Genomic DNA, 10,316 nt, shown 5'->3' with positions numbered 1-10,316 from the left:
TACCCTGTGAGATATCAGATGTTATGAATATGTAACTGGGTACATCACTAATGTACCCTTACTGGAGGGCTGAATGACCAAAATGTACATAACTTCCATCTGGAAAATGTACTTTCTGAGAGTAAAATATAGATAGCCTAACCCTAAGAAGGGGAACAGGGAAAACTGTCATATTCATTAGTGCAAACCGTATCAAAACGCTTTGCAGCAGAAAATGAAAGCAAGTGTTTCTTATTGGACAAATTGAAATTGAGCTCTCCCTGTTTCAGTTAGTTTTTTTCCCGTTTGGTACCTAATGAATACGACCCTCTAGTGCCATAGCAGAGCCAGGACATGTAGTCAGTCGGAGGGTGGGTGTGACACATCTCATACTTGACAGTGACTTATAATCTATATGCCTTAAGGAGTAATTAGACTGTCCTCAATCTGGTGTCCTAATTCATCAGGTCCTTTTTAATTATGCATTGACAGATGTATATTTAGCTGTAATTTTCTATAAAGATCTCAGGAATGGACAGAATAATGCTGATATGGTTGGCATCAATTGTTTGCTTCAGGCTTTGCAAGTGTTGCACTTTGGGGTTAGGTAGGGTTGCAAAATCTGGTAACTTTGCCAAGGGGGTATAGGGAAGGAATGTCAAACCAATAACTAATTCTGATCTTTTTTTCCACTAATTGGTCTTTTGACCAATCACATCAGATCTTTTCACAGCCAATCTTTTTCAGAGCTGATCTGATTGATAAAAAATACAAATTAGTGAGAAAAATATCAGAATTGGGCTGCTTGTGTAAACACAGCTAAATGAGGGATTACTTTAAGATTCCATTAATGTAACATTGTTAACCATGTCGACTTGTTCTGTGTTTGTATGACAACTGCGAATTGTCAGACTTGTTGTCAAAGAAGCAACGAACAGCAACTACTTGGACTGCAATATCATCTATTATGAAATCTCAAAACAGGCACAATGCAACAATGTTTGCCCACAAGATGAGATGCTCACACAAGTCAATCAAAAAAGAACAGGCAGGCCCATAACTCACAGGTGATTTCCAAAATTTATTTTGAGTAACAAGCAGGGCTTAGCTAAAGCCTAATTAAATGAATATCGCACAGTATTTAGGAAAAGCTTTCACAGACATTCAAAGACCTTATGGGGGTGTAGTTCTGTCAATATACCATTTTAGGCCCACTCCACAAACTGTAACAAACTGTATCACTAATGCATTAGTAAAAACACTGACCATATTCATATTAGTCAATTAGAATTTGGATTAATAGCTTTGTAAAAATAAATTATATGATTATTCAGGAAGTCGGAACAAGGAGATGGTTCAGGTCAAAGGCAAACAATCCTCACTCTAAAATCTTTTCTCCCATGAATAGAAGTTTATGCACGTCATTACAGACTAATACACAAATAATCATATCTATTATAAATGTAATCATCTGTAAAAGCTTGTTCATACATTGATAATAACCATCTTAAAGAATGCTTTGAACAAAGTTGTGTTACAGCAGCATACAAACAATGGAACACAGGACTGCTGAGATTCCTTGTTGAGAAAATAAACACTGGTTGAATCTGGCTATGCCATATTTTACAAGCCTTAATCTGTATGTTTGAGATATGAATAATGGATTATCCCTCTGTAATTTCCATTACTTGTATTTATCTCTTATCGAGAACCAAGACATTTAAAGCCTGGACACTAGGGGAAGAGATTAAATCATTGAAAAGTATGAGCATTTACAAGGGCAAAATAACATAAAGATGTTTGATAATGATAACTTATCTCAGACTCGCCATGCGGTGCACAGATCACAAATTGTATGCAGATGCAGACAAAACAACAGGAGACCGAACGTCTTTGAAGATTGAAAACAGCGATTCTCACAATTCAATATTGAATTCATTGTAACTGCAAGCAAATGGATAATGGTCTACATTCACAGTAATGGACTTTAGCGCATCCTGAACTATGAAACCAGATTTTCTGAAGGAAAGTTTTCTGAAAACACACTTTCATTAGGATCCTGTTTGGCGAACACAAACATTCAGGATTCAAATAATAAATCTTCAGAAAAGCAGACTGACCCAATATCCATATGGGAGCCCATTCAGACAGGCAATAGTGTAAAGGACCTAAGCAGACTGTGGCTCTAGTTGGTGGTAAAGGTGTAGCTATGTGTCATTCCATAGCAGTATGTCCTTTTATCTGTCAAATCATCTCTTCTGGACAATGGAACCCGTCTCAATTAAGGTCACCTTTTTCTCTCCAAGTCCTCTCCTCAAAGAGTGACTCCACACAGCAGAATCTAAGAGGACTTCCACTAAGCCATGTCATCAATGTCCTCTGTCTCCACTAGGCAGGCCTCGTCAGAGCTGGGAGACCTGAATGGGGGGTGGTACTCGAATGACGTGAGGACAGTACCGTATTGGTGCTTCTGGTGCAGGAACCAAAAGACTGCAGAGATCCCCATGATGCCGACCACACTGAGAATTACCAGAGCTGAAAGCAGTGGACTGGTAGCTGAGCAGGCAAAAAACAATGCAGGGATAGGTCAGCTTACTGTATGCATAGAAATATAATGAATAGAATGGGCTGGGACACCTGTTCTATTCATTCTATTTCTATGACTGTATGGCTATCTAAGAACAAAATAAAGGAAAACGGCTTTGCTTCACTTACCAGGTTTGCGATCCTTCTCTGCTTCTGAAGAAGAAAGGAACATGACTAAAAATAACTCGGAAATAAAAATGAACATAAATCTGGAACCACTTGTTAATCAAACTGACAAAACAACATATTGCTGCAGTGGATTTATGTCAACTGGGCTATTAGAAGCGGGACACACCATAACGTAGATCACCTGCGATTCAAAATGTGGAATTGCTGGGAAATTAAAAGAAAATGACAGCCGATGTTCGGTGGTCAGAGGCTATTTGACGGCCGCTCACTACGCACGGCCAACGTTCGTTATGGTGTGTCCCGTCTCTTAAGAGTAGAAAGGTTATGGTTCACAAATGCTGATAAAAATAAGGCCTTACTTTCAGCAGTTTCACAGACCACTCCATTCTCCGGGTCTTCGACACAGCTGACTTTCTCCCACTCCCCTGTGCTGCTGTGCATGGCCACACAGGTGTCCATGGGAATGAATTCAGACTCGCTGGAGCTATTCCCCCAGTTCTTAAAGCTCAGACCTGTTTCATCTTGCCACTTAAAGGCCTCATCTTATCAGACAAATAAACCAAGACATCAAATTTAGAAAAATAGCAATGACCACTTATTCTCTCGCTCTCTGTTAATTTCACCTTCCTTTCATAACCCAAAGAAATATTGTCAGAGAGAAGTTATACACATAGTCAAAACAACCCTGCCAGTGGCGTCTGCTTTTTTCCACATGAAAGCCGTTAATATCTGGGTGTGAATCACAGTCTCTTTGAGTTTCTTTTTTTATCCTCCTGCAACAGAGCTTCATAAAAACAGGATTTCCTGACATTGTGCCGTTCCGAATGGGACAGCTGCATTATCCATGCTTGACAAAACCAAAACCCTTTCCAGGAAGTGTTGGCACTACTGTCACAGAGTGTACAAGACATGATGGACCATATTAGCAAAGAAATAAGAAATGTACTCACAATACTCATTATGTTACAAATCTTACAAACACTGATCCCAAGGCCTACTTTAATATGGATTATGGCAGTGGGTAAAGTGACCGCATTATACTGTACAACCACGTGATGTGGCAAAGTAGCATTCATAATACGGAGGTGTCATTATTTTCTAGTACACCTAAAAGTACTTACCGTCACTGTCATAATACATGCCCAACCACACGTGTATGTTGCCTTTCCACACCTGCGGACTGTAGTTGATGATGAAATTATTCTCCTCTGCACTTTGGACACTCAACAGTTCTAAAAGAGACAACACAGGACAAGCTGTGGCAATTGAAAACAAAAACATTGAGAGTAGTTTGAAATGGTTCAATTAAATGATAGCCTTTCATCTAATAAATAATAAGAAAGGTGCAACATAATGGGATAAAAAGTCAACTTCCTATCGGGGGCTTCTGAGTACCATATCCTGAGCAGATGGTTTTCGCAGCTTCAATCGTATAGCTTTTAGCCACATCTTCTTCTCCATGGACGAAGTGGTAGCATCTTTGTCCGAAAGGCACCCAGGTGCGCCCATCTGCAGGACAGTCTGTGCAGAGAGTTAATCATGAGACAAAACCACTATAGTCTCAACCCCCACTTTCAAACAAAGTTAGGCGTCCCTGGTCCAACTTAATTTCCAACAACCTGCACAAACTAGTCATGCAAGTGACTGTTTTATCAGTTGGGATGTGACTGGCAAACATGGATGTATGTTTGACTTTGTTAGGCTGGAGAGACTTTAGTGCCTAGACAGGGCATCTGCCTAACAAGGCTAAAGGGGATGTCCAATGGCTCAATGTAATGCAATGGAATTGGAGTCATGAATAAGGGTTACATGCTGACCAAACCACCCGTGTTGCATGCGCGAGCATTTCAAAATAAATGTACACATACATGTTATTCAATCATTTAATCCAAATTGCTCGCAGGCATCTGTGTAGCCAGGCGCTAAAATATGATCCAGTTGGTGGCGGTAATGCACCTTAAAGTTGGTTGCCAACCGCCATATAAAATCCACAGAAGAAGAATGAACGACGAGAGATTAATCAAAGAAAATAAAAAACTCACTAGGTTTCCCTTTTTATCTGTAGATTAATTGTCGGAGTAGAGAACACACGATTTTGTGTGACTAAAAATTCTACAATGATCCAGCAAAAAAAAGGACCATATATACTTCAGGTAAAAATACAACCCAATGTTTATCTCCCAGGACAAATTATCTACTAACAGCAAGCTAGCAAAATTTCCATGAATGTTTCATGTGTGTTTCGACCTGTCCCCAAATTAATATAGTTGGTTCTGGTATTTTAACCTGTGTGTCATGAAAATCAACAGGCGCACGATGGCACACGCGCTGCGCCGGTTTGGTCAGCATGTTAGACATGCATTTACTTAAAACATTAAGTACTTTTAAAGCCACAGTCTGGAATTTTTCCAGTAATTTAAACTAATTAAATATGCCCCTTGAATTTCAGTTACAGATACCTTAATGATGTTAGTGCAATTGTATTAAATTGTCATTTAGAAATCAAGTGCTATGTGATCACTATTACTCCTGTTGACATGTATATATTACCATTAGTATTTATATATTCCTGCTACTAGTCACTTTTCAGCCCTGTTTACATGTATATCCAACCATCTATCACACCTACACTGACATTCTTGCACTCACACACACTCATACACTAACACCCACACACTTATATATACACACACACACACACCCCACCACTTATGCTGCTGCCATCCTGTTTACTATTATTATTATTATTGTTGTTATTATTATTTATTCTGCTAGTCACTTTCTCCTAATCCCTGCCTAAATGTACATTTCTACTTCAAATACTCCAGTATCCCTGCAAATTGTAAATTTGGTACTGGCACTGACCCTGTGACAAATAAAACTTGAAAAAAATATTTTAAATGTTGCATGTGGGCCCACTTTGAGAATAGCCTAAGCACATTTTACAGTGTGGCTTTAAGACTACACACTTCCTGCTTCCTTTGGAATTTAGGGTCACATTATTGTTTGTTTCAACCTTATACCTCGTGATGTCCGAACTTGGTTACAAGCCAAGTCACGAGGGCAGCTTTCTGCATTTCTAATAAATACTAGCAAATTTGGCATGTAATCAGACTGAAAATATGAAGTCCTGTAAAAACTGGAAATATTATCGTGCACAGCGCAATAGTAAACTGTTACACTGTTGCTCAGTAGGAAACTCGTTTAAAATGAAACCATAACAACTTCCAGCTTTCTCGGGCAATACCGATGAGTAAAGAGCATTTCGCATCCGGTTTTAAACAATACAATTCTGATTAAAATAAATATACTATCTCGACTTACCACCAGCTAGAGTAGATTGCCAACAAACAACAACAAAAAGGAAATTGCATAAATATAAGGGGCGAAGATTACGTTTCTTTAGTGACTCCATGTTCGCGAGCTCCAAATCATGGCTCCAAAATGTTATTCTTCTTCGGTGTGGTTTTAGGGCGGACTACATCCTGAAAAGTTGTATTGCCGCCAGAGATATTACGAACGGGAAACGTACACAGTGGGTTTTAATACGATTCCAAAGGAGTTTCCTATCTCCTCAAAAGTATCTCTGTGGCCGCCCACTACTGTACTCAAAAAACTAAAGGGGGAAATGGGAAAACTACAACTTTTAACACCCTCTAACTTCCGAAAACAACATACAAAACTAAACAAAAAGCAAGGCAACAGTAAACATGTCGTCCCACAAGATGCTGCAGCGCCCCACCCCTTGGGCCAATTGAGATATCACATGTGACTAACACATTTAAGTTAATTACTATAGCTCCCACCTTGGGCCAGTCAGTGTAATTTCTGTGGCCAGACGCATCATTCACCCAAGTTTTGTCAAAATCATGTCAGTGCTGTCTGAGATATCGCATGTGACTAACAAACTAACAGATGGAGACAGATCCACAGTCCCCACCCCGATTTCATTGTGGGGGACAATAATCCTCAATCAATCAACTGTACTCAGAGCCCAACCTAGATCCGGGGACTTGGTAACCTCCTAGATGTATGATACCTATTAATGGTCTAGTTACTTTAGACAGAAACTAAAGTAGTAGGTAGGTTGGTAATCCGCGACCGTCTAGCAATGCGAAGGTTGCGTGTTCGAGTCGCATGGGGACGTATGATATTATACGTCCTTTAATTCGTATGATTGTACGACTGCTATGCCAATCATAATGTAACCTAATAGCGTAACATATCATACTAAATGGAGCTTCACATACAGAATAATACAAATTGCCCTGAGACCACGTTGCAGCATCTCACATTGAAATGAAATCCCACTTTAAATAGTGGTAAATACTCACCCCAGTGCCCAGGGGTGGATTTGGAGGCCCCAGGAAGAGGCCAAGGGCTGCTGAACAAAGGAAGCAGAATGAAAATGCTAACAGAAAAGACTTGAAATGCCCTTCAGTAGTAAAGGTCTTTGCATCACCACATAGAATAGGGGTGGGCAATAATTTTGGCTGGAGGGCCACACCGGAATAAAAAAATTCAACGGAGGGCTGCACAGATTTTTCTCAAGACCGATTTGTTTGTCAAAAGCAATTGGCGGGCCAAAAGAAGGGCAGTTGTTTTAAAATATATACAGTCGCTTGCACAGTCTTCACATTTTGCTGCCTTAAAATTAAATATACTATTGTGGTGGCAGCATCACTAGCAGGGACTTGGGAGTTTGTCAGGATAAAAAACTAATATGAAAGGAGCAAAGCCCAGGTACAAAGTTAGAGAAAACCCTCAGTCTTCTGAAAATCTAACCCTGGGATAGAGTTTTATTTTTCAGCGGGACAATTACAAACATTTTAAGACACACCAGAAGGTGTTGTGTTCCTGAGTGGTCCAGTCTCAGTCCTGACTTAGATTAGCTTGAAAAATCAGAGACAAGGTTTGAATATTGCTGTCCATCAATGATTCCCAACCAGATTTACTGAGCTTGAGCAATTTTGACAAAGATCATGGATATCTGTTGCCCTAAGAGTTGTGCAAAGTTGGTAGAATATTTTTCAAAATGATTCTGTTTTCACACTTTCAATTTAGGGATTCATGATGTGTAAATTCTGGACAATACCTACAGTACCAGTCAAAAGTTTGGACACATCTACTCATTCAAGTTTTTTTTTCTACAGTCGTGGTCAAAAGATTTGAGAATGACACAAATATTAATTTTCACAAAGTCTGCTGCCTCAGTTTTTATGATGGCAATTTGCATATACTCCAGAATGTTATGAAGAGTGATCAGATGAATTGCAATTAATTGCAAAGTCCCTCTTTGCCATGAAAATGAATCCCCCAAAAACATTTCCACTGCATTTCAGCCCTGCCACAAAAGGACCAGCTGACATCATGTCAGTGATTCTCTCGTTAACACAGGTGAGAGTGTTGACGAGGACAAGGCTGGAGATCACTCTGTCATGCTGATTGAGTTAGAATAACAGACTGGAAGCTTTAAAAGGAGGGTGGTCCTTGAAATCATTGTTCTTCCTCTGTTAACCATGGTTACCTGCAAGGCAACACATGCCGTCATCATTGCTTTGCATAAAAAGGGCTTCACAGGCAAGGATATTGCTGCTAGTAAGATTGCACCTAAATCAACCATTTATCGGATCATCAAGAACTTCAAGGAGAGAGTTTCAATTGTTGTGAAGAAGGCTTCAGGGCGCCCAAGAATGTCCAGCAAGCGCCAGGACCGTCTCCTAAAGTTGATTCAGCTGCGGGATCGGGGCACCACCAGTGCAGAGCTTGCTCAGGAATGGCAGCAGGCAGGTTTGAGTGCATCTGCACGCAGAGTGAGGCGAATACTTTTAGAGGATGGCTTGGTGTCAAGAAGGGCAGCGAGGAAGCCACTTCTCTCCAGGAAAAACATCAGGGACAGACTGATATTCTGCAAAAGGTACAGGGATTGGACTGCTGAGGACTGGGGTAAAGTCATTTTCTCTGATGAATCCCCTTTGCGATTGTTTGGGGCATCCGGAAAAAAGCTTGTCCGGAGAAGACAAGGCGAGCGCTACCATCAGTCCTGTGTCATGCCAACAGTAAAGCATCCTGAGACCATTCATGTGTGGGGTTGCTTCTCAGCCAAGGGAGTGGGCTCACTCACAATTTTGCCTAAGAACACAGCCATGAATAAACAATGGTACCAACACATCCTCCGAGAGCAACTTCTCCCAAGCATCCAAGAACAGTTTGCTGACAAACAATGCGTCTTCCAGCATGATGGAGCACCTTTCCATAAGGCAAAAGTGATAACTAAGTGGCTCGGGGAACAAAACATCGACATTTTGGGTCCATGGCCAGGAAACTCTCCAGACCTTAATCCCATTGAGAACTTGTGGTCAATCCTCAAGAGGCTGGTGGACAAACAAAAACCCACAAATTCTGACAAACTCCAAGCATTGATTATGCAAGAATGGGCTGCCATCAGTCAGGATGTGGCCCAGAAGTTAATTGACAGCATGCCAGGGCGGATTGCAGAGGTCTTGAAAAAGAAGGGTCAACACTGCAAATATTGACTCTTTGCATAAACTTAATGTAATTGTCAATAAAAGCCTTATGGAATGCTTGTAATTATACTTCAGTATAGCATAGTAACATCTGACAAAAATATCTAAAAACACTGAAGCAGCAAACTTTGTGAAGACCAATACTTGTGTCATTCTCAAAACTTTTGACCACGACCGTACATTGTAGAATAATAGTGAAGACATCAAAACTATGAAAGAACACATATGGAATCATGTAGTAACCAAAAAAGTGTTAAACAAATCAAAATATATTTTATATTCTTCAAAGTAGCCACCCTTTGCATTGATGACAGCTTTTCACACTCTTGGCATTCTCTCAACCAGCTTCATGAGGTAGTCACCTGGAATGCTTTTCCAACAGTCTTGAAGGAGTTCCCACATATGCTGAGCACTTGGGATAATGTATACCAGGGCTGGCCCAAGCCTTTTGGGGGCCCTAAGCGAGATTTGGTTAGGTGACCAACCCACCAAGCGGGCAATTTTTTGTTGTGGCCTCCCTCTTGATGGCAGAGAGAAAAATGTATGTTTTAAAGTTAATTTCCTTCAGTTCTACACATTGCCATGGGGTGGAGAGAAAATGTTGCAATTTTATAACACATTTCATACAACTCATTTTGCCATGGGACAGAGATATATTTGTGCAGTTAAAAAAAAAATATGCTGATGCACAGCCACATTTTTAACTTGCACTTTGTGTATTCTACTATTCTAACCCTCAACAGTAAGTTGAGACCCCAACTGAGTTCCGCTTATGTTGCTTATGCCTGGAGCCAGCCCTGATGTATACTGTGCTAACGATAATACAAAAAAAGAGTAGCAGAGAGCAATGTACAATACAGCGAACTTAGCAAACAAGGAAATTGTGGAAAGTGCATGGGGCCGCCATCTTTATGCGCCTCCGCTAGATGCAATTTTGTCACAGTCCCTTCTAACGTGTCTTGCACGGCTTTTGAGCATCATAGAGGGAAATAACAAGACAAAATCAACAGGGAACATAGACGCGATGTCTGCCGCATATCCACTCCAGTTATTAGTTTTCAGTTATGGGGTCGTAAAAGCTAATATCCCCAACCG

General features: G+C 40.4%; 1 protein-coding gene across 2 annotated transcripts; it reads right to left on the bottom strand.

The window, feature by feature from the left end:
* Positions 1-1,040: 1,040 nt before the first annotated feature.
* cd302 (CD302 molecule) lies at positions 1,041-6,436 on the bottom strand. Of its 2 annotated transcripts, none has more exons than XM_041864641.2 (6): positions 6,019-6,436; positions 4,090-4,215; positions 3,816-3,926; positions 3,054-3,236; positions 2,695-2,718; positions 1,041-2,535 (listed from the first exon to the last, which is right to left on the bottom strand). In XM_041864641.2, exons 1-6 carry the CDS (start codon positions 6,107-6,109, stop codon positions 2,336-2,338), a joined length of 735 nt encoding a protein of 244 aa, XP_041720575.1. In that variant the 5' UTR covers positions 6,110-6,436; the 3' UTR covers positions 1,041-2,335. The 2 variants fall into 2 exon arrangements, with proteins under 2 accessions (XP_041720575.1, XP_041720580.1); XM_041864646.2 differs by having other exon boundaries at positions 6,091-6,436.
* Positions 6,437-10,316: the final 3,880 nt, after the last annotated feature.

The sequence above is a fragment of the Coregonus clupeaformis genome, chromosome 4 (genome assembly GCF_020615455.1).
Source record: "Coregonus clupeaformis isolate EN_2021a chromosome 4, ASM2061545v1, whole genome shotgun sequence".
NCBI lineage: Eukaryota > Metazoa > Chordata > Actinopteri > Salmoniformes > Salmonidae > Coregonus > Coregonus clupeaformis.
This window is presented reverse-complemented; position numbering and strand designations above follow the sequence as displayed.

What these genes read in the sequence shown, in the direction of transcription:
- cd302 (XM_041864641.2), bottom strand. Translation starts at nt 6,109, where the DNA reads ATGGAGTCACTAAAGAAACGTAATCTTCGCCCCTTATATTTATGCAAT. An exon ending in AACCATCTGCTCAGGATATG is followed by an intron (nt 3,927 to 4,089) that starts GTACTCAGAAGC and finishes TGTCTCTTTTAG; the next exon opens with AACTGTTGAGTGTCCAAAGT. An exon ending in CATGTATTATGACAGTGACG is followed by an intron (nt 3,237 to 3,815) that starts GTAAGTACTTTT and finishes TTGTCTGATAAG; the next exon opens with ATGAGGCCTTTAAGTGGCAA.